Raw genomic sequence first — 26,839 nt, forward strand, 5'->3', positions numbered from 1 at the left:
TGGGGGACCAGTGCTGTGGCGTAGCGGGTAAAGCCACTGCCTGCAGTGCCGGCATCCCATATGGGCACTGGTTCAAGCCCCAGCTGCTCCACTTCCGATCCAGCTCTCTGCTATGGCCTGGGAAAGCAGAAGATGGCCCAAGGCCTTGGGCCCCTGCACCTGCATGGAAGACTAGAAGAAGCTCCCAGCTCCTGGCTTCAGATCGGTGCAGTTCAGGCTGTTGCAGCTGATTGAAGAGTGAACCAACGGATGGAAGACCTCTCTCAGCCTCTCCTGTGTAACTCTTTCAAATAAATAAAAATCTTAAAAAATAAAAAAAACCTGGGCTTGGGGCCAGCGTTCTGTAAAGCCACCGCCTGCACTGCTGGCATCCCATATGGGCACCAGTCCCCATCCTGGCTGTTCTACTTCTGATCCAGCTCCCTACTAAAGGCCTGGGAGAAGCAGCGAACGTGGGGTCCCTGATACCCACATGGGAGACCTGAAGCAGCTCCTGGTTCCTGGCTTCAGCCTGGCCCACTCCCGGCTGTTGCAGCTATCTAGGAGGCGACCCAGAAGATCATCTGATTCTCCTCTCTCAAACAAACCTGAAGAAGGCCGGCGCCACGGCTCACTAGGCTAATCCTCCACCTTGCGGCGCCGGCACACCGGGTTCTAGTCCCGGTTGCCCCTCTTCCAGGCCAGCTCTCTGCTGTGGCCCAGGAGTGCAGTGGAGGATGGCCCAAGTGCTTGGGCCCTGCACCCAATGGGAGACCAGGAGAAGCACCTGGCTCCTGCCATCGAATCGGCGCGGTGCGCCGGCCGCAACACGCCAGCCACAGCGGCCATTGGAGAGTGAACCACCGGCAAAAGGAAGACCTTTCTCTCTGTCTCTCTCTCTCACTGTCCACTCTGCCTGTCCAAAACAAAACAAAACAAAACAAAAAAACAAACAACCTGAAGAGAAAACTCCTGGCTTGAGACATCTGCATCCCACACTGGAGTGACTGGGTTCAAGTCCTGGCTCCACGCATGATTCCAGCTTCTTCCTGGTAATGCACACTCAAGTAGCTGGTTCCCTCCCGCCCACCGGGGAGACTTAGACTGAGTAGCTCAGAGCCTCAGCCTAGCCCAACAGCTCTGTGGGCATGAGGAGTGTACCAGCAAAGGAAGCTTGTTGGCCTGCCTGCCTCTCAAAAATGTTGAAGTCCTGGGGCCACCTCCCCCACGCCCACCCCACCAAGTGCAAAACTCGACAACAGGTGGAGAGTGTGACTGCAAGCAGAATTCTTCCAAGCTGAGTGAGGCCCAGAGAGTAGGCCAAGTCCGTGCTGGCAGCTGACCTGTGACCCAGCATCCTGCCCACCTGCACCCCTAACGCAAGGAAGAGTCCGAGATGGGCATTGTGGAGCATGGGAGTAAGCCACCAACTTCCTGCTAACGCAGCCTGGGAGGCAGCAGATGGCGGCTCAAGTGAGCCCCTGCCATCCACATGGGAGATCCACGCGGAGTTCCACGCTCCCGGCTTCTGCCTGACCCAGCCCTACAGGCACTTGGGGAGTGAACCTGTGCATGGAAGATCTCTGTTCTCTGCTCTCAAGGAGACAGAGAGGGGGAAAAAAAAAAGAGTCCAAGACCCTTGATGCCCACTGATACCCTTCTCAGGGCAGCTTTATTGATACCATTTGTCAAGGTTCTTCCCCAGCAGCCCCCAGCCTCTGCCTTGCCTTTCCGAGACGGTGGCTGTTCTGATCGTGGCCCTCTGGGCACCCACGTGTGGCACTCTGGGTGACGGTCCTACTAGAAGCCTGTGTCCATTCAGTTCTGGGGAGTAGGGAGGTGGTGAGAACAGCCAGGTATGCGTGGGAAGTAGGCAGAGCCCTGGCTGGCTAGAGATGTGTGGGCAAGGTGAGCAGGCCCAGGTGTGCCCGGCACCAGTGCCCACTGGTATTTTGCTGAAGCCCAGGTTGGGAGTGGTAAAACTAGAGATCCTGAGAGAAAAGCCCTTAGGCCAAAGAAGTGTGTGGAGTAGATCAGGACAGGGGACCAGGGAGGAAGAGTTTAGAGGGAGCAGAGTCAGAGTGTGAAGAGTGAGTGTGTGCACAGGCACGCACAGCAGACAGCCCAGGGGTCAGACACACGTGTGCAGACTTCAGTGAGGAGGGAGGGTGTGCACAGGCACGCACAGCAGACAGCCCAGGGGTCAGACACACGTGTGCAGACTTCAGTGAGGAGGGAGGGTGTGCACAGCCACGCACAGCAGACAGCCCAGGGGTCAGACACACGTGTGCAGACTTCAGTGAGGAGGGAGGGTGTGCACAGCCACGCACAGCAGACAGCCCAGGGGTCAGACACACGTGTGCAGACTTCAGTGAGGAGGGAGGGTGTGCACAGGCACGCACAGCAGACAGCCCAGGGGTCAGACACACGTGTGCAGACTTCAGTGAAGGTGCAGCTACGCCTCCCTCCCTCTGAGGTCTGCAGGCCTCAGCCCTGCTCTCCGGAAGCTGATGGAACACACCTGGGGGTTGGGGTGGGTGGGGGCGTGAGAAGGAAACTCAGCTGGAAGTGGTTTAGGCCTCAGAGCCCACATCCTGCAGAAGGGGCTGGCGTCCTGTCGCAGTCCTCAGAGCTGCTAGGGTGACAGTCCTCTACGGGCAGATGGCCAGCCTCCGGGGAGAGAAGGTGGCCTGGAGACTTGGAGGCGGGGTCAGTCCCGCCAGATCCGGGCTCAGGAGGCCTCTGACTGGCGCCGACCCCCTTCCTCCTCCATCAGCAGCAGGCGGCGCCGACCAGCCTCGTAGTCGGCCTCGTCCACACTGACCAGCAGGCGGACAGCCTCCCGGCCCACGGCCTCGCGCAGGGCCTCAGTCAGGAACACGCCCCGCAGGGCCTGCAGCAGGGCACCGCTCAGGTAGTCGCCCCAGAAGGCGTCCAGATACGAGAGCTCCGAGAACTTGATGTCACACACCACGGAGCCCAGGTCCCTGGAGCGCAGCACCGCGGTGGCCTGCCCGAACACATCCAGCTGCCGCGCGAGCGCCTGGGGCCGCCGGGACGCCACGCCCTGCTCCAAGGCGGGCCCGTGCTCGCAGTACTCTGCTCGAACCCGGAGTCGGATGTCTGTGGGGGAAGAAGGAGCTCATGAGGGTGGGCTGACACCCGCCCAGCAGGACCAGCCTCCCACCCACGGCCGCACCCCTTCCGCAGCCACGCCCAAAGCCGGCGAGGTCCTGGCAAGGCTCCAGTGCTGTGCGGGGCCCTCCTCTCCTGCCTCACCACTTCCTCAGCAGGCTCCCCCACTTCCTGCAGGTCTCTGCTCCCACTGAGACCCACAGCCGCGACCTACGCTCCACCCACTCAGCCTCAGCTCCCCACGTCACATTGGGTGACCTTCTGTCGGCTGCTGCTGGCTTTACCACATCTCCGCACTGGGCGCTCCCTCAGAGACTGTCGCTCGCCGTGTGAGCCTGCACACGGGTGCCAGTAGGCGGCCAGCCTCACGGCCGGCCAGCCTCACGGCCGCCCAGCCCCACACACAATCCCGCGGGGCTGAAAACGTCCCCAACCTTCCATCTCAGCAGGCAAGCGCCAGGAGGCACAGGGTCCCAACCTTGCTGGCTCTCCTGACAATCAGCTGCCTCCTTCCACCCAGGCTGAGGGGCTGTAAGCCCAGAGCTGCCGGGGGCCATCTGGCCACCAAGGGACGGCAGAATGCAACCTACACAGGCCCAGTAACAGAAACCACACGAATTCACTTCACCCACAAGCGACCAGTGAGGCAGCTCTGTTACCACTGCTAATTGGCAGGTGAGGAACTGGAGGCCAACAGCAGTGAGAGACTTGCAGGGGCAGTGCTCACGTCACACCCACGCCCCAGCGTGCAGACTGCTCAGTCGACAGAGCCGACTCCACTGGGCACTGGCTCTGTGGCCTGGGCCTAGTCACCACCTCTCCGAGGAGTTCCTGCCTAAGCCAGGGACGCTGTTGTGAAAAGCTGTTGAGAAGATTAAAAAGAAAGCTCGGACAGAAAAGAACACATCAGCGCTGTGCCTGACGCCCAGCAGGTGCTCCAAGAATGTCCGTCACCAGCAGCGCCAGCGTGCCAAGCACCTGGTCCTGGGGGACTCGGCAGAATCAGCCTCGTGGGACAGCGGCCGCTGCAGCCCATCTGACAGACGAAGAAACTGAAGCTCTGGGAGGGGTCATGCCACGGGCTCCCTTCACCTCGCACACGGCATCAGCAGCAGAGCCGAGAGAAGGCAGGCCCCTGCTCCCCTACTTCCTCCTCCCACCCAAAACCCTTCCCCTTTCTACACCGAGGGGAACCCCACCTTCTCCTCTCAAGGCCCAGCCTGCCCAGCCTCAGCCCCAGGCTTGCCCAACTCCTTCCATCGTGAGGACCTCGCCAGCCCTCCGGGCCCATGGCCTTGACCCCTCTTAGTGTCTGGTGTGGCCTCCATCAACATGGGCAGCAGAGCAGGGGGCTGGGAGGAGCAGGACCTGTCCAAGGCCACACAGGGCTGGTCAGCGGCAGAGGCAGAGCCAGGTGGCAGAGTCCCACAGACCTGGAGGTGAGTCCCAGCTCTGCCACTCTCTAGCCGTGGGGCCTTGGGCATGTGACCTCACCTCTCTGAGCCTCAGTTTCCCCATCTGAAAAACAAAGAGACAAACAAGAGGTCCCCTGCAGAACGGCAGGACCATGAAGATTAAACGAGGCAGCTTGTAAAATGCCTGACTCAGGGCCTACGGCAAACAGGCACGCAGAAACAGGAACTGTGATTTCAACACCCACCCCTCTGCCCTCCATGGGCCCAGCTCAGGCCTGGGTCCCTGAGCCAACCTCCTCCTCCATCAACTCCTCCAACGGCAGCTCCGTCTTCTCACACCCTGCTGTTACCAGGCAATGCATTCCCAGCACAAGCCTGACCACTCACAGACGGCCTGCCCATCTCCAAAGGCTAGGGAACATCCCCCTCAGCACCCACCAAGGCGCTCAGTTCATGGCACCCCACGTCCCACCCAGCGGGATCCTCGGCCAGCTTGCCCTTCGCCCCAGCGGGGGCGGTCACTGGACCCAGGGTGCAAAGCACCTGCTTATTCAGAGACCCCGCCGCCAGGTGGGAGTGGGCACAGGAAGGGGCAGGGCAGAATCACAGACAGGAGGGCCTGCCACAAAGGGAACAGGGAGACACACAGCCCACAGCGGAGGAGCCTTGTTCGCGTGCCAGGCCCTATTCCCCGACTAGCCCTACCTTAGCCCACCTGCTCCTCTGAGTACTTTCATCATTGGTTCTCAGATGTGTAAATCAGACGTGTAACCTCTGACCTGGGCAACACGATCCAGGACGGAGAGGGAGGACAGGGCCCCGGTGGACAGGGAAGACGAGCTTCCCCTGGACACTCCTCCTTCCACCCAGAACCTCAGGCCCATGCTTAAAGCACAACTTCTCCGCCTCCCCACACCCACATAGCTGCAGGTGACACTGACAGGATTTACTGCGGGTTGGCACAGGACCACAGCCTTCACACCCACTGACCCCTTCAATCAGCCTCACAAACTCACAGCAGTGCCGCTGCAGAGGGGATACTGAGGCACGGAGACTGAGTCACCTGCCCAAAGCTACACAGATACAAGTGGCAGAGCTGGAATTCTATCTGAGATGCCCAGCTCCAGAGCCCAAGCTCTTAACTACCTATCCTGTTGGCTGCCTCTCACAACCATAAATGCACAATTAAGAGACAGCCTGGGGGCTGGGGCAGAAAATTACACAGCGTGAGCTGTAATTTAGACTGCAAGCATCAGAGAGCACCTCTCCAGGAAACACCGTCGCAGCGAGCCGTGAGCGAGGAGAGGCTAAGCAGATTTACCCGGGAAGACAGGACACACAAGCACAGCACTGCCAGGAGGGCGCAGCACTTGTCCAAGTCCAGAGAGAAAATGAACTCGGAGTGTTCGCAGGCCAGACCGTGGTGGAGAAGGGCACGGGGGAGAAGCAGCGATACAGCCAGGAGTCTGCTCTCACTCAGCAGCGGCTCTGGGGCCTCTGGAGGTGACCAGACCTCTGTGCATCTCCGAAGCCTCTCACGGAGCGACTGGGAGGACCGCAAGGGTGAGGGTAAGGGAGAGCAGAGGCTCTCCCGCTGCTCTGCACGCAGCAGAGTGGCAGCCACAGGGCCGGACCACAGGAGGCTGCCCAGCATGGAGGCGGCGGTGGGGAACAGCCCCGCCCCCTGGAGCCCTGCCTGCCTGCAGGTGCAGCTGCTCCTGCTTAGGCACACGGCGCCCCACACACCACCATCCCTCTTCCGGGGCAGAATGGAACAGAAGAAGTGGGAGGGGGTTCCTGGTAGGGGGCCAGGGCAACGTGCCAGGGGCAGGTCCTGGGCTGGGGTCTGGTAAGTCATCCCCCTGAGAGCTCCTAGATGGACAGCCTTGAGGGGAAAGCGGCAGCCAGCGGGCTTTAATGGAGAGGACCCCCACCTGGCCACCCGGGGCCAGCACCATACCTCTCTAGACAGTGGTGGGACCCCTCCCCTGCGGCCTGGCTCCATGCCAGACTCAAAGCTCTCCACACAAGGTAGCCAGGGTCAGGAGGTCAAACATAAAGCTCCCCCCACCCCATCAGCAGAAGGTTGGCAGTGGCAATGGGAAGGAGCTGCCCCCAGCTTCAGAGAAAGACAAGCAGCCACGCCTACTTCCTGAGGGAAGAGCTTGGAAACTCAAAACATCCAACCACAACCTGGCCACGCCTCTCCAGACCCCACCACCACCAAAGGGACGGGCAAAACCCAGCCGTCCTTGGGAAATGCTACGGAACAACTGCTTCCGACACAATGCTAGGGGGAACGAGAGACACTGGTGGGGATCACTGGAAATCTGAGCAGTGATGTCTGATAGTAAGGAAGTATTGTCACTGATTTTCTTGATGTGGTAATGTTTTAAGGAATCTTTCTCGGGGTGGTGCTGTGGCGGGTTAACGCCCTGGCCTGAAGCGCTGGCATCCCATATGGCTGCCGGTTCGGGACCCGGCTGCTCCACTTCCAATCCAGCTCTCTGCTGTGGCCTGGGAAAGCAGTAGAAGATGGCCCAAGTCCTTGGGCCCCTGCACCCACGTGGGAGACCCCGAGGAAGCTCCTGGCTCCTGGCTTCAGATCGGCACAGTTGCGGCCATTTGGGGAGTGAACCATCAGATGGAAGACCTGTCTCTCTCTGCCTCTCCTCTCTCTGTGTAACTCTTTTAAATAAATAAATAAATAAATCTTAAAGAAAAAAAAAAGAATCTTCCTCTTCACAGACACTCAGTGGAACCTCTCCACGTGAAGTAATAACGCTCATGGAGTTTGAGTGCAGCCACAAGTGACAGCTGCTGAAGCTTGGTGCTGGGGACCTGGTGCCCATCATGCTAGTCTGCTTCACTACATTCTCCATGGGAGGGGAAGAGGGGCAAGGCGTGACCCAGCCATTCAAATTCTCCAATTACTTCTCAACATTCATAAACATGGAGGCAGGTGTTTGGCACAGCCACTGGGCTACTGTTTGGAACGCACCCCTCCTGGGCTGACTCTCTTTCCAGCTTCTGCAGGAGGCAGCAGGTGACGGCTCAAAGAGCAGAGTCCCTGACACTCATGTGGACGCCTGGACGGAGCTCCTGGCTCCTCGCTGGGACTGGCCAGCCCTGGCAACTGCAGGCATTTGGAGAGAGAATCAGAAGATGAAAGATGGATCTTTCTTTCCCCCTCTGCCTCCCCTCCCCCCCCTCAAGTAAGTAAAAAATTGAAAGTACATAAAAATATGTGGAGACAGGCATTTGGAGCACTGATTTAGACTTGGCTCCGCCACTCTGCCTTTGAAGTGCATAAAAGTTAATAAACATTTTTTTTTTTTAAATAAAGGGATAAAAAACAAAACAGTATTGTGGCTCAGTGTGTTAAGCTGTTGTTTGGAATGCCTGCGACCCCTATCAGAGCGCCTGGGTTTGAGGGCTGGTTCTACTTCCGATTCCTGCTTCCTGCTAATGCACACTCTGGGATGCAGCAGGTGATGACCCATCAGCTTCATCACTGGCACCCACATGGGAGACCCAGAATGGTTCTGGGCTCCTAGCTTCAGCCTGCCCCAGTCCAGGCTATTGTCAGCATGTGGGGAGTACCTCAATGAACAGAAGATCCCTGTCTCTCCGCCTTTCTAGTAAGCTAAAAATAATTAAAAAAAAAAAAAGCCCAGGACCTGTGCTACAGCGAAACGGGTTAAAGTCCTGGCCTGCGGCGCCTGCATCCCATATAGGCACCAGTTCAAGTCCTGGCTGCTCCACTTCCAACCCAGCTCCCTGCTAATGCGCCTGGGAAAAATCCAAAGCCAAGCCCACACTCACAAGGCCCTGCAGCATCTGCCTGGTCCCCTCACGCATGCTTACCTGCCAGCACTTTCTTCCTCCCCTCATTCAAGCCTCAACAGCTTCCTCACACTCCCGCTCCTGCCAGCCCCCTTGCTGGAAGCCACGTTCCTGACCCCTGAAAAGCTCTCTTCCCACCAGAACACAGCCTGATGAGGGCAGGGCCTCCCATGCTGCGGCACTCAGCACACTGAAGTGTCCAGGAACACACAGAGCTGGGTTCTGCCCAGTGATCACCTCCCTGCCCTCGGCACAGTGGGGTTTGCCATGACTTGAGCATTCCAGGCCAGCACAGGAACAGTGGGCAGCTGAGAGGGTGCGAGGCTCAGAAGCCCCGTGTCTCTCTCCAGGTCCCCCAGCTCCCTTTCCTCACATCCCCAGGAGCTTAAGAGTTTAGTTCTGTCCCTCATCGGAGAGCGCTGCCTGGGGCCGCCCCCAGGCCTCACAGTGAAGGCAGGCAGGACTGGCAGCCACCCACTCGCCCACCCATGTCAGGAGGAGCCTCCCCCTACCCTGGCCTGGAGCCTCATGGCCTCATTACAGGGAAGCCGTTCCCATTTTTCAGAGGGAGAAAACTGAGAGCTTCCGGCAGGCCACACCCACCCACCGGGAGTCAGCAGTCAGACCTGCTTCAGAGGCTCCCTCCAAGCTCAGCCCCGCCCGGCCAACAGCGCCCTGGCCTCAGGGCAGACCCGGATGCCCAGCTCAATGCCCAGCTCGGCCTGCGCTGTCCTCCCTGAGGCAGCCTGCTGCCTGACTCAGAACAGTCACCCCTGAGCAGCCACCGCCTCAAACAGGAAGCTGTCTGAGGACACAGGGCCAGCTCTGTGGGTGGGGCCCTCCACCCCAACACGCAGCACAGGTATCTGCAGTTCACCTGGACTGGGCGTGGAAGGTCAGGACAGGCACCGAGAGAGGACAGAGGGGAGCACTCTGGGCTGGAGCAGGCTCTGCAGATGGCCAGAGGACGACACCCCCAGGCCAAGGCCTGGTGCCGCGGGGCTGTGTCCACCTTCCTGCTTTCATGCCCACCTCAGCAGCTCCTCCCGAGTCCCCTGACTGCCAGTTTCTTGCACCTGAGCCTCCTGTCTTGGAGAACCTTTTCCCTGTGCACCTGCTGCTCCCACTGCCTCCTCCCTGCTCTGCACGTCCCCGTCCCAGCTCCTTTCCGTCTCAGCCCCCCCACCCCCCAGGGGTGTGTTCCAGGTCCAGGGCACGGCTCTGTGTTGTCTTCAGAGCACCTGTCACAAGCTGGCGTTACACGTTATCACTTGCGAACTGTTTCACCCATTGTGATGTGAACCTCTCCAGGCCTGGGACTTTCTCCACCTGGTCTAATTGTGTCTTCAATGCCTAGAGTAGAGACTGGCACAGAGACACGGCTCACTAACGGAAGCTGGGTACAGGGCAAGCACACAGACCCTCCCCCTACAATGGGAGTAAAGCACAAACCCCCAGCCTGCCTCCTGTCCCCCACTGCCACCCACTGAAGCACTACCGCCACTACTCCTGCCAGACTCAACCTGATCACATCCTGCTGTGGACACGGCACACTCGGTTCACTCTGCCAGAAACACCATTCCCACTCCTTTTCCAGTTAGCGTGAGCCTGTCCGGGAGGCAGCACCTCCACAGGAAACAGGCTGGTCAGAGGGCTCCCATGGTCACATTACTGTGGCATCTGCCATACCTGCCCAGCTGGCCCCGCCCTCATCGGTCTCCCCTGCTGCCAAGGAGCCCAGATGCCACACCCAGCCCCTGAAGCCCCAGCCTTGCCCAACGTGGGAGAAGCAGGCACCAGGCACAATCTCTGGGGGGGGGAAGGGCCTGAGCACGAGCGTCCGCAGCACGGCCCTCCAACCCCGCATCCCACCCTTCGGCAGTCACCCCACGTCCAAGAGATTCCCCCGTTTCCTTGTCCACCCCTGCTCACCCTCCTCAACACGGCAACCCCGCCCAGAGCTCAGCACGCTCAACTTCTGCGTTACCGCGCCTCCTCAGCACACACCTGACAGCACAGGGGAGATGCCCAGTGCTGTCCTAAGCACCAGATAAACCCTAACTCTGGGGTTGACTGATCTTCCAGATGGGCTCAGAGTTCCCATAAAAGGAGCTATCAGGTCACATCACTCCCCTACTTAAAGCCCTGTGACAGCACTGGATGTAGTAAACAAAACCAACCCCCCACAGGCCCTGTGGCCTGGCTGCTTAGACCCCTGCCTGCTCCTCCAGCCGCCCCCTACTCACTGCACAGCTCCTATCATCCAAAGTGACCTTCAGCTTCCCTGGCAGGAAAAGCTGACGGGATGGTCAGCTGGTCAGCACCACAAAGGCAGGGCCTCACTGGGGCCTTGCGCCCACGGCATGCCACACCCCTGCCCAGGCAGACACCCTGCAAGTGTACTGGGTGCCCTCGCTCATTCCCTCGTGCAGCAACAGCCCTGGTTGTTTACTGATGCAGACGTGGAGGCACAGCGGGGTCCAGTCACCTGCCCAAGGTCAAACAGCTGACTCCTGTCCCAAGGCAAGGACACGCATCAAGCAGCCTCACCTGATGTCCTTGCTTTGCACCCCTGTGACACTCTACACCTGGACAACAAGGACTGCTGAGAGAGTAAGCCTGCACACGTCTGCTGAATGAACACAGGACATTCGGGCACGTGGCTGTCTGCAAAGGCTTCCTGGGAAGGGGTCACAGGACGCGACCGTGCAGCTACAGGCAGGGTGCAGACAAGACGGCAACAGGAAGGACAAGAGCTCTCCCGTGCCGGGTGAGTACTCTGCCAGGGATGCCACACCCTTCCATCTCTGGCTCTGCAGCACGTATCACGCGTTCCCAAGGCCCACAGCCGCCTACCACAGGTCACTTTGCCTTCCGAGCTGGGTCTGGAAGGCTCCTGCTGCTGCTGCTGCTGCTGCTGCTGCTGCTGCTGCTGGGGGGCAGCAGGGCCCCCTCTCCGCCGCCGCCGGGCGCCACCACTGGGCCGGCCCCTACTCCGTCGCTGCCGCTTGGTCGGGGGGGAGCCTGAGGAGAGACAGACGGGGCAGGATGAGGATCGGGATGGCAGGCAGCATGCCACGGAGAGCGGGAAGCTAGTCGGCGCCTCCAGAGCCACGGTGAATGGTGCAAGCCCCTCTACTCCCTTCCCAGTCCCCGTGGTCCTGCCTGGGAGAGCTGCCCCCCAAGCCCCCGAGATGGGCCACGCCAGGTGTGACCCTAGAAAGCCCTGCCCCTCACACCAGGTGACAAGCACAGCACCAGCCAGCAGGCACATCTACAGCTGTCACCATGTGTCTGACCAGAAGAAACGAGAACACAGAGGAGTTGCCAGGGTAGACAGTTCAGTGGAAGGAAGCGGATGCAAAATGAATGACAATTTGCTACAGTACACAGAGAAGACGGCAAATAAGATCTGTTTTCACAAGATCAATTAACCACTGAAGGAACAAACCGGAAATGAATGAAACAGGGGCCGGGGTGGTGGCACAGTGAGCCAATCTGTCACCTACAAAGCCAGCAACCCATACCAGAGCACTAGTTCCAGTACTGGCCGTTCCATTTCCAATGCAGCTTCCTACTAATGCACCTGGGAAGGCAGCGGAGAAGATGGCCCAAGTCACCCACGTGGGACACCTGAATGGAGTTCCAGGCTTCTGGATTAAGCCTGGCCCAGCCCACTGGCTTCAGACTGACCTAGGCCCACCTGTTGTGGACATCTGGGGAGTGAATCAGCAGATGGAAGGTCTCGATCTCTCTCTCCCCCTCTCCCTCTCTCCCTCGCTCCCTCTCCCTGCTCTCCCTATCACTCTGCCTTAATGAAATACAACAGAATAAAAAATAAGTAAACTAATGAAACTGACTACCTAACGGGAAAAATCATAGAAATAACATTTATTATTTTATTTTCTTTTAAAGATTTATTTGAAAGGTGGGGGTCGGGGGAGGGAGGGAGGGAGAGAGGGAGGGAGAGATGCGTCTTCCCTTTGCTGGTTCACTTCCCAGATGGCCACAACAGCAGGGGCTGGGCCAGGCTGAAGCCAGGAGCCAGGAGCTTCCTCCAGGTCTCCCCTGTGGGTGCAGGGCCCAAGGACCTGGGCCAACTTTCGCTGCTTTCCCAGATGCATTAGCAGGGAGCTGGACCAGAAGTGGAGCAGCCGGAACACATACAGGATGCCAACACTGCAGGCAGAGGCTCGGCCTTCCACACCATAGCGCCCGCCCCAGAAATAACATTTCTAAGAACATCTTTTTCTGTACTTTAAGTTTTTCCTTTTAAGTCATGTAGCAACTTTAAAGACTTAAAAATACACCATAAGATTACACACACAGAAACAAACAAACCTAACTGTATACATAATTGGTGACATATACACTCAGAAAAAAGAATTACTTCAAGTAACCAAAAGAACTTTCTGACCATAAACTCTCAGTGTCATGTGCTCAGAAACAGAGAACCCCAAATCAATTTTCTATTTCATTCAGAAAATAGCAGAGGCATCAACTTGATCACTTTGATGCAAGTTTATTACTGTTGTAAAATAAAGCAAATAAATGCATACCCCAATGTTATTAGTTGGGGCCAGCATTGTGGCACAGCAGGTAAAGCCATCGCCTGAGACCTCAGCAGCCTAGATGGGCACCAGTTCAAGTCCTGGCTGCTCCACTTCCTATCCTGCTCCCTACTAGAGGCCTAGGAAAAGCAGTGGAAGAAGGCACAAGTGTTTGGGCCCCTGCTACCTGTGTGGGAGACCGGCTGAAGCTCCTGGCGTTGGCTTGGCCCAGCCCTGGCTGTTATGGCCATCTGGAGAGCAAACCAGTGGATGGAAGGTATCTCTGTCTCCCCATCTCTCTCCATAACTCTTTCAAATAAATAAATCAATCTTAAAAAAAAAAAAAAAAAAAAAAAAAAAAAAAAAACAACAACAACAAAAAACTGTGGCCAGTGCTGTGGCATAGCAAGTAAAGCCACTGCCTGTGGCACCAGCATCCCATGTGGGTATTGGTTAGAGTCCCAGTGACTGCAATCCCAATCCAGCTTTTTGATTATGTGCCTGGGAAAGCAGCAGAAAATAGCCCAAGTGCTTGGGCCCCTGAACCTCCATGGGAGACACAGAAGAAGGTCCTGGCTCCTGGCTTCAGACTGGCCCAGCTCCGGCCATTACAGTCATTTGGGCAATGAATCAGCAGATGGAAGACGTCTCTGTCTGTCTGTCTCTCTTTCTAACTCTGCCTTTCAAGTAATAAATAAATCTTAAAAAAAAAAATTACAAAGAGCCAGATTACAAGTAGAAAACAAAATTCCTCTAATATTAATGTTGGAAGGCGAGCTCAAACATTAAATTAAAGTCTCAGCTCTGTTCACTGGCAGTGCCTAGAAACAATACACACACTCAGCTCCCAGATGCTGGCCACGACGTATCATGGCTCCCAGAAGAAACCAGGCTCCAAGGAAGAGCTGATTCTAGGGCTAGGAGATAGAGTTCAAGGTAAGCCCAGCACATCTTGCAGAGCCACAAAGCAGGAACCACTCAAAGGATGGAGACAGGTCAAAAAGATAGAGGCTAGCCAATTGGAACCTTGGAAGGAGTGCCTAGTTGACTACGACAAATAAGCAGTTATGTGTGGGGTAGGTATTTAGCCTAGCAATTAAGACACTGGTCAAGATGCCTGCCTCCCATGTAAAAGTCCCTGAGTTCAACACTGGCCTTGGGGGCCGACGCTGTGGCGCAGGTATCCCATATGGGTGCGGGTTCAAGTCCCAGCTGCTCCTCTTCCGATCCAGCTCTCTGCTGTGGCCTGGGAAAGCAATGGAAGATGGCCCAGGTCCTTGGGCCCCTGCACCCACACGGGAGACCCAGAAGAAGCTCCTGGCTCCTGGCTTCAGATCAACACAGCTCCACCCATTGTGGCCATCTGGGGAGTGAACAAGCAGATGGAAGACCTCTCTCTCTGGCTCTACCTTTCTCTGTAACTCTTTCATATAAATATAATAAATCTTTTAAAAAAAAAGTACTTGGCTGGAGCCGCGGATCACTAGGCTAATCCTCCGCCTTGCGGCGCCGGACACCAGGTTCTAGTCCCAGTCGGAGCGCCAGATTCTGTCCCGGTTGCCCCTCTTCCAGGCCAGCTCTCTGCTGTGGCCAGGGAGTGCAGTGGAGGATGGCCCAAGTGCTTGGGCCCTGCACCCCATGGGAGACCAGGATAAGTACCTGGCTCCTGCCATTGGAATAGCACGGTGCACCGGCCACGGTGGCGGCCATTGGAGGGTGAACCAACAGCAAAGGAAGACCTTTCTCTCTGTCTGTCTACTCTGCCTGTCAAAAAAAAAAAAATTACTGGCCTCTGGGAGCTGGCGTTGTAGCATAGTGGGTAAAGCCACTTCTGATCCAGCTTCCTGCTAATATGCCTGGGAAAGCAGCGGAAAATGGCCCAAGTGCTTGGACCCCTGCCACCCACATGGAAGACCTGAAAGAATCTCCTGGCTCCTGGATGTGCTAATTTGGGAAGTGAACCAGTGGATGGAAGATACGTCTCTCTCCCCCCACGCCCTCTCTGTTAACTCTGCCTTTCAAATGAATAAATTCTTTTTTCTTTTTTAGATTTTATTTATTTATTTGAGAGGTAGAGTTACAGACAGTGAGAGGGAGAGACAGAGAGAAAGGTCTTCCTTCCGTTGGTTCACTCCCCAGATGGCCGCAACGGCCAGAGCTCCGCTGATCAAAAGCCAGGAGCAGGAAGCTTCTTCCAGGTCTCCCGTGCCGGTGCAGGGGCCCAAGCACTTGCACCATCTTCTACTGCTTTCCGGCCATAGCAGAGAGCTGGAATGGAAGAGGGGCAGCTGGGACTAGAACCGGTGCCCATTTGGGATGCCGGCACTGCAGGTGGAGGATTAACCTACTTCTCTACAGAGGCAGCCCCATAAATAAATTCTTCAGAAACAAACAAAAACTGGCATCTGGCTTCTTCCTGACTCCAGCTTCCTGCTAATGGAGACCCTTGAAGGCAGCAGTGATGGCTCAAGAATCTGGGAGACCTGGATTGAGTTCTGGCTCCTGGCTTCACCTTGGCACAATCCCAGCCACTGCAGGCATTCGGGGAGTAAACAGCGGATGGAGTGAGCACACGCTCTGCCTCTCAAGTAAATGAACAGAAAACTTCACAAACATGAATCATGTGTGAGTCCATAATGATACCCAAGAAAAAGAAACAAAGAGAAGAAGAAAGGGAAACTACTCTTAGAAGAATTCCAGGTAAAAGAAGTAGAAAAAAAATCAACGTTTGTGATCACCAATGTAACAACCGGTGCAGGCAGGGCTCACCAATGGATGGTAAACCCACAGGGTGAACAGAATGTGTCAGCGTCATCCCCTAGACAGGAGAGAAATGTGCCCCTTTACCATGGACATCACTTAGCCACGCTCGGGGGGACACCAGGCCTCACAGCATCAACCAAGGAGTGTTGCTGACAGAACAGGAAACCTGAAACTCCTCTAACCAAGCCCCAGACCTACTTCCCACTCCACGGGAGAGAGAGGGGACCGAGGGACAAGCTAAATGATACCACCAGAAAACAATCAGACACACCCAGAAACAATCAGGACATCTACCACACTGGCCTGCGGGAACAACAGGGCAATTTCACAGAAATAAAGAAAAAGGTCCCGGGTGGAGGAAGTGTTTGTCTGTTTTTCAGGAAGAGATGAAGGAGACATAACAAGCAGACACCTAACTCACCTGCGAGAGACCTGGACAGTTCAGACAAATCTTACAAGAGATCGGAAAATGGACCAGTAAGGCATCAGAGAAGTATTTATTTTCTTAGTTACGACACTGGTCTGGAAGCAGGGACAGGGCAATGCCCTCCTTCTCAGATGCCTGCTGACCCAGGGTCAATCTACTATTGTCTTTACTTTACTTAACAAAGGTACACATCCACAGGTAAAGCAAAGTGGCAACATGGTTACAGCCTTTGAATTTAAGCAAAGATGTTCAATCTACGAATCTGTTTCTCTGTGCATTTCAAATTTTTCATAAGGATGGTGCTGTGGCGTCACGGGTAAAGCTACAACCCCAGGCACTGGTTCGTGTCCCTGCTGCTCCACTTCCGATCCAGCTCCCTGCTAATGCATCTTGGAAAGCAGAAGATGGCCCAAGTGCCTGGGCCCCTTGCCTGCCACGTGGGGGACCCAGATGAGGCTCTTGCCTCCTGGCTTCAGCTTGGCTCAGCCCTGGCTGTTGCAGCCACTTGGGGAGTGAACCAGCAGATGAAAGATTTCTCTCCCCCTCTCTTTCAAGTAAATAAATATTTTTAATTAACATAATTTAAAAATGGGAGAGGCTGAATACGTTAATCCAATTAAAACAAACCAATCAGAGGCATTCACCATGAATCAGTCTCAGAAAGGCATCCAGCAAACACAGCTGTGGAGTGACACCCACAGTGTGATGCCAGTAAACAGCGTGGGAAACCCCGTGAAACTACTCAGTCTGCCGCTTCGGGACACGGGATTCCATGGCAACAATAAACACACACAACACATGCAAGCAGCTTCTAGAAAGAGACAGAATGACCCCTCCGGCCACGCCCGGGTGGGCCAGATCAGGGAAGTCCATCAGGACGCACCATGAGGAGAGGGGCGCTAACACGGTGCCCAGCCGCGGGGCTCACCTGTCTCCCACTGCCCCTGCTGAGACTCTGAAGAGCTGCTCGACTGCCGGCGGCGACCACAGCTGCCCTCCGTCCTCTTCGAAGAGGAGCCGGACGTGCCGTAGCTGTAGCGCTCCGGAGACACTGGAGGAACAGAGGAATGGGAAGAAGCATTCGCAGCCTCCCGCCCTCCCAGGCCCGGCCCCCAGTGCCCACCCAGAGGTCAGAGCTCAGACACCCACTCCTCCCACTCATCACCCCGTGGGGCACCCAACCCAGGTCTCCAGCAACAGCAACTGTCAGGGCTGCTCTGCCCTCAAGGCCAGGTTCCCCGCAGGGCCCCATCATCCACCCAGCTCTCCTCGAGAATCCTGCCTGCAGGCCCGAATCTCCCCTTCCACAGCCTGACCCCCAAGTTCTTCCAAAACACTGTCAGCCTTCCCTAAAACTGCCCCTCTCTGGGTTATCTAAATCCCACCGGCTTACTCTGGCCCAGGAAAGCCCATAATCCACCCCTCCCCTCCAGTGACCCAGACAAGGGCTCAGCAGCCTGAGCAACCCTTCCGGCCCCTGGGCCTGCCTGCCCCCAGAAGCACTTCCCTCCCGGGGACTAAGGGCCCCGCATCTCCTAGCTATGCTACCTGCAAGCCCCTTAGCGCCCAGCTCCTCACCCGAGTGTGTGCCGGGCTTAGATGCTTGCCTCTCCCTCTGCCTGGAACTCCTAAGATCTGTGCAGGGCTGCAGTGCGGGCTCAGCTCAGCCGTCACCTTCTCTGAAAGGCGTTCAACGCTCATCCCACCTGGCGCAGCCTCTGTTCCCTCTGTTGCACTCCCCACTGTCTCTATTCTTTCAAGCTTCCTAAAACCACCTCAAAACAAGTTCCTCGTCTGTTTTACTGGCTGGTTCCCCACTAAATACAAATTTCATGAAACACACACCTCAGCCCCACCACCCTGTGTCCACACCTACGAGGGCAAACTGCCTCTCTGAGCAGGGTCTTTCCTGCCCCTGCACAGCGGGGCCAGCGCAGGACTGAGGACGTAAGGGGCTGGGCCACCACCGTGCCCTCCACTACGGTGGTCACAATCTTTATTACCGATGCAGCCAAATTCCACAAGCTCACCCCTCCCAAAGCCTTGTCTCCTCCCTCTCGCGTCTCTCACTGGCACTGCTGGGAGGACTGGAGCTGTGGGATGGACAGACAAGACCACAGCGGGGCCCTGCGGAAGCCTGCCCCCCCACTCGCCCCTACCTGGTCGGCGCCGCTTGCGCGCCAGGTGCGGCAGCAGGTCATGGCGGGCCAGCACGCGCAGGAGTTGCCCCAGCAGGCGCAGGTTGCTCTCGTCGCACTGCCCACGACGCTCCAGCTCCAACAGCAGCTCCAGACCGCTGCGGGCGCGGGCCAGGCCTCCGGCCGCCCCGGGGGCCTCGTCCAGCAGGAAGGCCAGGAGCTCCAGCTCGCACTCGGTCAGTTGCCCGCCCACCACCTCGAACATACGGTGAAGCGACAGCATCCCGTAGTAGTCTAAGCACTCATCCTCCTCCCAGCTCGGGGCCGGGGTCGGCCCGGACAGCGCCATTACCGGGGGAGGGGTGCAGGACAAGCTCAGAACCAGGGCCTAGAACCCACACGGCGAGAAGAGGGCACGGTGGTCAGCGACGCAGGGGCACGGACCTCGCACCGGTCAGAGCGAGCCCCCCCGCCCCGCGCCGCAGGGCAGGGCCGCCCCCGCACCTCCAACCGTCTCGGCCTCCCCCTCCCCCGGGACGGAGTGGTATCATCCGAGGTCCCCTAGTAACAGGTCGAGACGCCGGACCCCGCTCCTCCGCCGACCAGTCCGGCCGGCCTAGCCCGAACGCCCCTCCCCAAGTGGTACGTTCCGTACTGGTCTCCAGACCGACCCAGCGATTCGGCCCGAACCAGCCCCAGGGCCCATTCCAAAGCACCCCGTCTATCGCCCCGACTCTGAGCACTGCTGTCCGGACATGTCCCTCGGCTCGGTCCAGCAGTACCGTGCGACTGGCCCCACAGCCCCACCCAAGTGGCCCCCTCCAAGTGGGACCGACCGAGGCAGCCCTACGTCCCGCACAGGTGGTACCGTCCGAACCCCACTCCCTCGCCCCGACAAGGGCGGTCCCGGCTTCTCCCCAGGGCCCCGGGGGTTCCGTCTACCCCGCCACCAGTCGCCCTTAGGCCTCGCCCGATCCTCACCGGATTCCGGCGTCCGAGGACTCCCGGGCGACGGCCGCAGCCACTTGTTTTGGATCTTTCTGGCACCTTCTCTATTATTACGCCTGCGTCATCTCGCCCCTCCTCCGCCTCCCAACTCGCGCAGGTGCGACAGCCACGCCCCGTGCGCGCAGGCGCAGAATGAAGCCTCCTAGCACCGCCCCTCCCGGGCCGCCTGACCCGCCCCCAACCGAAGCTTCCTGGCCCGCCTGTGCTGCGCATGCGCAATCGGAGAGCTTAGCCCTGCGCCGCCGCTGGGCTGGGTCCTGCACCTTGGGGGCAGGGTCCCCGCTTCCAGCCGATCACTTGAGCCACCAGGTCCTGGTTGCCCCCACATCACGCCGTATTAGGATGACTCATCTCACGGAGCGCAGCACCCCTCCTGATCACCACCTAGACTCCCACATTTACTCCTGCCCTTGCTGCCCATGGCAAAGGGCCTTCCCAACTCCCCAGCTGCGCCCACTGGACCCTCCCCCACTCTTCATGGCAGCCAGGAGCCTGCTTCTTAACTGTGGGGGCTCAGGACCCCGACCGGGGAACCCCACCTCCACCCTCTGATGGAGACCAGGAATCGCCCATCTCGGGTTCGAGACAAAGCGCAGTGAACCCCGCCGTCCCGACTAAACCTCCCGGTGGCGCTCACCACGACTCCCCCAGGCACAGGGTCGGCGTGGACCCCGCAGTCGGAGTCACACAGTCGCGCCCTCCCCAGCCTGCACTGAGGAGCCTGGGTCCGGCGGGGGGACCCGCGTCCCCGGGCCTGCGAATGCTGCCCCCACTTAGTGACTCAAGGTCGAGTCGTGTCCCCTCCCCGGAATTATTTCCGCCTGGGAGGCGGCAGACGTGACTGCTGCTTGGGGTGCAGGGCTGTACTAGGAAGAGCCCCTCCCTCCCCTCTGGGCCTCAGTTTCCCCATGAACGCCTGCGGGATGGCCCCTGGCCGGACACGGAGCGGGCGCCTCCTCGGGGAACGGGAAAGCGACCTCGCCGACTGCGGCGAGCATGGCCGTGTTCGGTGGGTTCTGTCGGGCCCTCTGCCGAGCCCTTTTCCGTGTGTGGTTTCATTCCATCCCGTCAACGGCTTCTGACGTGGATGTGAGTCCGCAACACAGGCCCGGAGAGAGGAAGTACCCCACGTGTGTCTGGCCCCAGAGCCAGTCTCTCCAGCCGACCTGACACACTCTGATCGCGTCCACCGCCCCGGGCCCACGGGCGCCCACTTCTTTCGACTGAACTTTCGGCAGCGAAGGAGCGGCCCGGGAGAACTGCGCAGGCGCCGCGCCTCGGCCCGGGCCCCGCCCACAGGGCACGACTGTGTGCGTGGAGAAACTCGCAGAGCCCCACCTGAGCGCCAACGCGCAGGCGCAAGGGCGCGTGCCCTCCGCTGCCGGCTCTGATTGGCCACTACGGGTAAAGGCGCCGCCCAATGGGAGGCGTGGATAGTGAGGGGTCCCACACGCCTGGAACCGAGGGTCTGTGTTGAGAGCGGCAAGGGGCTGCTGGAGGCGAAAGAGACGGGTGAGGGCGCCGCGGGACGGGCCCGGGAAGAGCGCGCCGGGCGTGCGGAGAGGGCAGAGGGAGAACGAGCCGGACACTCGGGGTCGGAGGAGCCCTGAGGCCTGTTCCAGGGCGGAGACAGTGCGGGGTGGAAGGAGAGCGCCCTGGAGCGTGGTGTGCAAGACCCCGCGCTTGAGCCTGCTCCCTCGCCCGCAGCCCTGAAGGAGGGTCTCAGGCTGGTAGGAGAAAAGGGTTGTGGAGCGGGAAAGTTGAACTTCCAGGCCCCCTGGCTGGTTCTTTCCTGGAAAGACGCCGATCTACTGTACGAAAAGCCCCCAGCCCTCTCCCCCCCAGAGTTCACACTCCCAAGACTGGCGACGAGGAGGGTCTCCCGGGTCATCTCCTACAGAGGCATCTGTTGGGTACCCGGGAGTTCTCTGGAGCAGAGCTTGAACACGGAGAAACGGTTCTTGGGTCCCCGAGTCCCTGCTTGGCGGGATGACTCTCGTGTGCGGGACCCTGGCAACTCAAAAAAAAAAAAAAAAAAAAGCGAAGTAGGGCATGGGAAGAGGTAGACGAGGGGAGTTTAGTTCCTGGACTTTCAGGGACTCCTTTATCCAGGGAGGATGCATTGTGCACCAGCTGAATCCGGGGCCGTTTGTTAGGCCGCGTACTGTGGGAAGTCGCTGCCTCACGGGACAGTCGGGCGGGGGGATGTGGAAGGCGCACAGGGACGGTGGTGATGCCCAGGGGGCGTGGCTGTCGCACCTGCGCGAGTTGGGTATCTGCCCGGTGCCGGCTGTGTGCTAGGCCTGTGCGTGGCCGTGGAAGTTCCTCCCTGTTGGCAACTCCTGCTCTGCAGGGCTTAAGCCACTCTCCCCATGCCACCCCCCCCCCCCCCACAGCGCTAGCTGAGGTGAAGAAGAGATAACCAAGGTGGGGGGGTTGCATCCAGCTTTCCCAAGCTGGGGAGGGAAGCAGGCGTTTGCTGAGCGGCCTGCGAGCTCCTGTGCGAAGGGATCTGGGTTGGTCAGGTGCACACAAGCAGGGGTGGGGGAGACGAGGCGAACGGAGGGAAGTTTGAAAGCTCAGATCCCTGTCCCTGGTCAGTGGCTTTGTTGGCGACTGAGATCCCCCACACACACTGAGTCGGCCCAGTTCGGTCCAGTGAGACGGCATCCCGAGCCCGTGGTGTTTGTTGTGATGGAAGTGGCCCAGGATACCGTCGGATCCCTCAGAGCAGGCCTGGGTAGGGAGAGGCTGGGTGGGAGTCCGCTAGACCAGAAGAGGAGAGGACTTCCCTGACGGAAGGGACAGAGGCATTTCTGAATTAAGTAATGGTTACAGCTGCCCTTTATAAAGTACCAGGGCCTCTGTGGTCAGCACTGCTGGGAACCCCATCTCATAGGTGAGGGAGCAGTCTCGGAGAGCGCCGGTAAGTGGGGGGCTCCCATTCAAGCTGGGCAGAGTTTAGCTGGGGGGCCTTGCTCTTAAACGCACGGGCAGAGGCTGGGAGGTGGGGGAGACGTGTGTTCTCAGCGGCTCTGAGAGTGAGGACAGCCTCCGACGCGGGCTGAGGCGTGCTGTCTCCGCTGCAGGTGCCTGGCTGCCATGGGCTGTGTGTAGGCGTCAGAGACCCGGGAGGCGTAAACGTCGGATTCAGACTTCGGTGGTTAGAGGCTGGTGAGTAGTGGGCTGAGCAAAGGAACCCCTGTCCTTGGGTGCCTGGCGTGTCACAGGCTCCTGCCCCTCTGTGCAGGCCATGGCAGAGGTAGCAGCCGAGGTGGCCGAGATGCCAACGCAGATGTCGCCAGGGACGGTGGAGCTGTCGGCACTGATGTCAGCAGAGGTGACTGAGATGACACCCGGCGAGGCCCTCGCCTCGTCCCTCTTCTTCCAGCACCACCAGTTCATGTGCTCCGAGTGTGGCGGCCTCTACAACACACTGCAGGAAGTCCTCTCGCACCAGGAGCAGCATGTGCTCGGCTCCGAGGAGGAGGCGCTGAGCACCCAGGAAGCTGGCCTGCAGCCGGAGCTCGTGCCCGACACCGAGGAGGGGCCTTTCCAGTGTGGCGAATGCAGCCAGCTCATCCTCTCCCCCGGCGAGCTCCTGGCCCACCAGGATGCCCACCTCCGGGAATCTGCGAGCCAGATCCAGTACCAGTGCGGGGACTGCCAGGAGCTGTTTCCCTCACCTGAGCTGTGGGTGGCTCACCGCAAGGCTCAGCACCTTTCTACGACAGCAGTGGAGCCACCGGTGCCACCTCCTCTGTCTCCCTCCACCCCACCGCCGCCACCCCCTCCACCACCCGAAGTCAAGATGGAGCCCTACGAGTGTCCCGAGTGTGCTGCCCTCTGTGCCACACCGGAAGAGTTCTTGGAGCATCAGGGCACCCACTTCGACTCCTTGGAGAAGGAAGAGCGCAATGGCTTAGAGGAGGAGGAGGAGGATGAAGACGAGGAAGAAGACGATGATGACGAGGAGACAGAGGGCGAGGAGGGAGCAGGGGCAGAGGTCACCGATGATGCCTTGGGAGGTGACAGGTCCACAGCTGGCCAGGCCCAGGGCTGTGGGGATTGTCCCCAACGCTGTACCTCATCGGGGGCACGCCGGAGACTCCGACGGGCATCTCGCGGCCCAGCATCAGCCTCCCACCCCTACCACTGCAGCCAGTGCCAGCGCAGCTTCAGCTCAGCTAACCGGCTGCTGGCTCACGGGCGGGCCCACGTGGGCGGCACACACGAGTGTTCGACCTGCTCCAAGGTCTTCAAGAAGGCGGCCTCCCTGGAGCAGCACCTGCGGCTGCACCGCGGCGAAGCCCGCTACCTGTGCGTGGACTGCGGCCGCGGCTTCGGCACAGAGCTCACGCTGGTGGCGCACCGGCGGGCCCACACTGCCAACCCATTGCACCGCTGTCGCTGTGGCAAGACATTCAGCAACATGACCAAGTTCCTCTACCACCGGCGCACTCACGCTGGCAAAAGCGGGGCTCCCCCCAGCACTGCGACAGCCTCCCCAGCTCCAGCTGAGCCCACCCCGCCTCCACCGCCCCCAGCCCCGGCCCCGCCAGCCCAGCTGCCTTGTCCACAGTGTTCCAAGTCCTTTGCCTCAGCCTCTCGGCTCTCCCGGCACCGGCGTACGGTACACGGGCCCCCCGAGCGGCGGCACCGCTGTGGCATCTGCGGCAAGGGCTTCAAGAAGCTGGTGCATGTGCGCAACCATCTGCGGACCCACACAGGCGAGAGGCCCTTCCAGTGCCACTCGTGTGGCAAGACCTTCGCTTCTCTGGCCAACCTCAGCCGGCACCAGCTGACCCACACAGGTGTGCGGCCCTACCAGTGCCTGGACTGCGGCAAGCGCTTCACACAGAGCTCGAACCTGCAGCAGCACCGGCGGCTGCACCTGCGGCCAGTCGCCTTCGCCCGTGCCCCCCGCCTCCCCATCACCGGCCTCTACCACAAGAGCCCCTACTACTGCGGTACCTGCGGCCGCTGGTTCCGAGCCATGGCAGGCCTGCGCCTGCACCAGCGGGTGCACGCCCGAGCGCGGATGGCCGCGCTGCAGCCTCCCCGGTCACCACCTCCCGCCCCGACGCCGCCGCCCGAGCCCCAGCAGACCATCATGTGCACGGAGCTGGGGGAGACCATCGCCATCATTGAGACGTCCCAGCCGCTGGCGCTGGAGGACACGCTGCAGCTGTGCCAGGCTGCGCTGGGGGCCAGTGAAGCCAGCGGGCTGCTGCAGCTGGACACGGCCTTCGTGTGAGCACCGAGGGGCAGCAGCAGAAGGACTGGGTTGTAGCCACGAGGGTGGGGGCCTCTGGCGAGAAAGAGGACCACCCCTCTGGCAAGCCAGGGTGGCCCGACTGTGTGACAGGTTCTGCCCTGGCCTCTGTACCCACCGGCTCCTCAGAGCGGCCCTGGGAAAGTGAGGCTCTAGGAGGCCAGGCGATGGCCCCAGGCCGCCGGGCCGCGTCGCAAAGCTGCGGCTCGCCAAGGCTCTCTGGCACTGCGTCACCCTGGTGTCCTACAATGTGAGGTATCCTTTACCAAGCACCAGCCGTGTGCCAGGTCTGCTGGAAACGCTCCCGTACCTCTTCCGACGCTCTGCTTGTCCCCCGGCCCTGGCCTCCCCTGGACTTCAGGCCCCCAGGACGTGGCACTCTCTGGGCCTCCTTCCTCTCAAGTTTGACAAGGCAGAGGGAAAGCTGTCCTCGCTCACTCAGCCCCGGACTGTGTGATGCTGGGACCCGGGGATGACTGAGCCTGGAGCTCTGCCCCTGGAGGCGTGCGGCGCCCGGTGGGAGCAGCACCCACAAGTACAGATGGCTTGCTCTCTGCGTGTGTCTCATTCATTCACTCAGACCCCAAGTCCTGAGGCGTTCCTGCCACGTGCTGGGCAGTGCTGGGGCTAAGACACTGAGGCCCAAGGATTCTCAAGGCTGTGATGGGGACGGGCAGGGTCAGTGGTGATGCCTGAGTAGGAGACAAACCTCCCTGGCGGCAGATGAGGGAGACTTCCTAGTGGGAAAGGAAGGGAATGTGCCAGGAAGACAGCACAAGAGGGTGAGGGCTTGGTGTTTTGGAGACGATCCAGTTATTCACAGAGCAGACCCTTGGCTGCCTGGCTTGGTGCTGCCCACGCGCAGTGACCCTGACAGGCCTGAGGCAGATAGCAGCCCCGCTGCACAGATGCAAACACTGAGGACACAGACCTGCCCCGATGCTCCCAGCCAGGCAGAGGCACAGCAGATGCCAAGGGGGCCGTCAGCGTGACTTTACCAGTGCTGCTGTCGAGTGACTCAGAGCTGAAACCCACGCAGGGCGTGGAGTCAGGACTCATTCTAACTGGAGGAGTGAGCCTGTGGCTCAGAGCAGCTAGGCTTTGAGGAGGCCTTGAAAGATCAAAGGTTTGGGCGCAGGAAGGGATCTTGTCTCCCCAAGGCCGCCTGGGCTAACAATGCAGACGGTGCAGGCGCCGCGTGGCCGTTCAGTAGGGCTGGCCGCTCCCTGGCCTCTGCAGGCCCACAGTGCTCAGGCGGCGAGGGAGGCCCTAGTGGAAGGCCTTGAGAGGGCCGAGTAGTTCCGTGCGGTGCAGTCGGGAACCGTGATGGGTGTTAGTCTCCCTGGGTCAGAGCAGGCTGAGCGGGGGGATCCAGGTGGGACAGGGATGCCCTCCGACCCCATGGGTGACCAGATGTGAGCAGCAAGGCAGGGGTCCCCAGGAGTCTGATGTCTACCCCTTGTCCAATCTACCTGCTCTGTTGAAGTTACAAACAAGGTGAAGTGCGTGATGGTGTAGAGCAAGAGAAGGAAGGGGTCTTGACTCTGAAAATGCCACTGGGCCCCCACAAGCCTTTCACCTCCCCCGGAACGACCTTGCAACTCTGCCTTTTGCTCACCAGTGGGATCCTAGGATGGCGTGTCAGCTGCTCCCGACCAGGCCCCATCCACCCTGGGGCCTCCTGCTCACACCCAGTGCTTGGACCCAGGAGAGGACAGTTTCCTTCCGTGCTGTGGCCCCTACAGCTGGCCCCAGCATGCTTTAAAAGTGAGGGGAGGGCACCACGGAGCCACGCTCCCTTGCTCACCCTTTCCAGGCCGTTGCTTCTCAGCATCCTCAAGATGGACCAGATGGGTGCTGTGTAAAACGGCATGAAGGCCCGCGGATGTTGGGGTTCTGGCCCGGCCTGAGACCACGAGCAGGCTGCATTGTGGCCGGGTGACCCCTCATCATTCTGTGTCTCCTTGCACCCTGGAGCAGCAGGCAGCTCAGGCTGACACAGCTCTTGCTTCAAGTCCTGACTACCAGTGTGCTCTTCGGCCTTGACCTCCCACCCCCAGTTCTCAGTGTGCACTGGGTGCTGACCCCTCCCCTAAGCCAAAACAGATGCTTTATGCTCTTGGGGGCGGACCTCTCCCAGGCCCCTACCATGGATCCGTGCAGAGGAGAAAGCGAAGGCACAGGACAGTCAGGCACCTCGGCCCCCCACCCTCCCCTCCTGAGACACAGCACATGCTTGTCCCAGAACAGCGCACAGGTACCCCCTCACCTCAGTGAAAGGCGCAGCCAGACAGGAAGCCAGG

At 59.4% G+C, this 26,839-nt stretch overlaps 2 protein-coding genes across 7 annotated transcripts; one reads left to right on the forward strand and one right to left on the reverse strand.

Moving 5' to 3' along the window:
* Nucleotides 1–1,622: 1,622 nt before the first annotated feature.
* DEDD2 (death effector domain containing 2) lies at nt 1,623–20,495 on the reverse strand. Its single transcript, XM_002722303.5, has 5 exons — nt 19,235–20,495; nt 18,275–18,641; nt 17,044–17,166; nt 11,232–11,399; nt 1,623–3,102 (listed from the first exon to the last, which is right to left on the reverse strand). Exons 1-5 carry the CDS (start codon nt 19,472–19,474, stop codon nt 2,711–2,713), a joined length of 1,290 nt encoding a protein of 429 aa, XP_002722349.5. The 5' UTR covers nt 19,475–20,495; the 3' UTR covers nt 1,623–2,710.
* Nucleotides 20,496–20,639: 144 nt separating this feature from the next.
* On the forward strand, nt 20,640–25,092 carry ZNF526 (zinc finger protein 526). Of its 6 annotated transcripts, none has more exons than XM_002722304.5 (3): nt 20,640–20,773; nt 22,351–22,435; nt 22,512–25,092. In XM_002722304.5, the coding sequence occupies exon 3, from the start codon at nt 22,515–22,517 to the stop codon at nt 24,516–24,518; it is 2,004 nt and encodes a 667-aa protein (XP_002722350.3). In that variant the 5' UTR covers nt 20,640–20,773; nt 22,351–22,435; nt 22,512–22,514; the 3' UTR covers nt 24,519–25,092. The 6 variants fall into 6 exon arrangements, with proteins under 6 accessions (XP_002722350.3, XP_008247903.3, XP_051692463.2 ...); XM_008249681.4 differs by having other exon boundaries at nt 22,653–25,092; XM_051836503.2 differs by lacking the exon at nt 20,640–20,773 and adding an exon at nt 20,780–20,991.
* The last annotated feature ends 1,747 nt before the right edge of the window (nt 25,093–26,839 follow it).

The sequence above is a fragment of the Oryctolagus cuniculus genome, chromosome 18 (assembly GCF_964237555.1).
Source record: "Oryctolagus cuniculus chromosome 18, mOryCun1.1, whole genome shotgun sequence".
Taxonomy (NCBI): Eukaryota; Metazoa; Chordata; class Mammalia; order Lagomorpha; family Leporidae; genus Oryctolagus; species Oryctolagus cuniculus.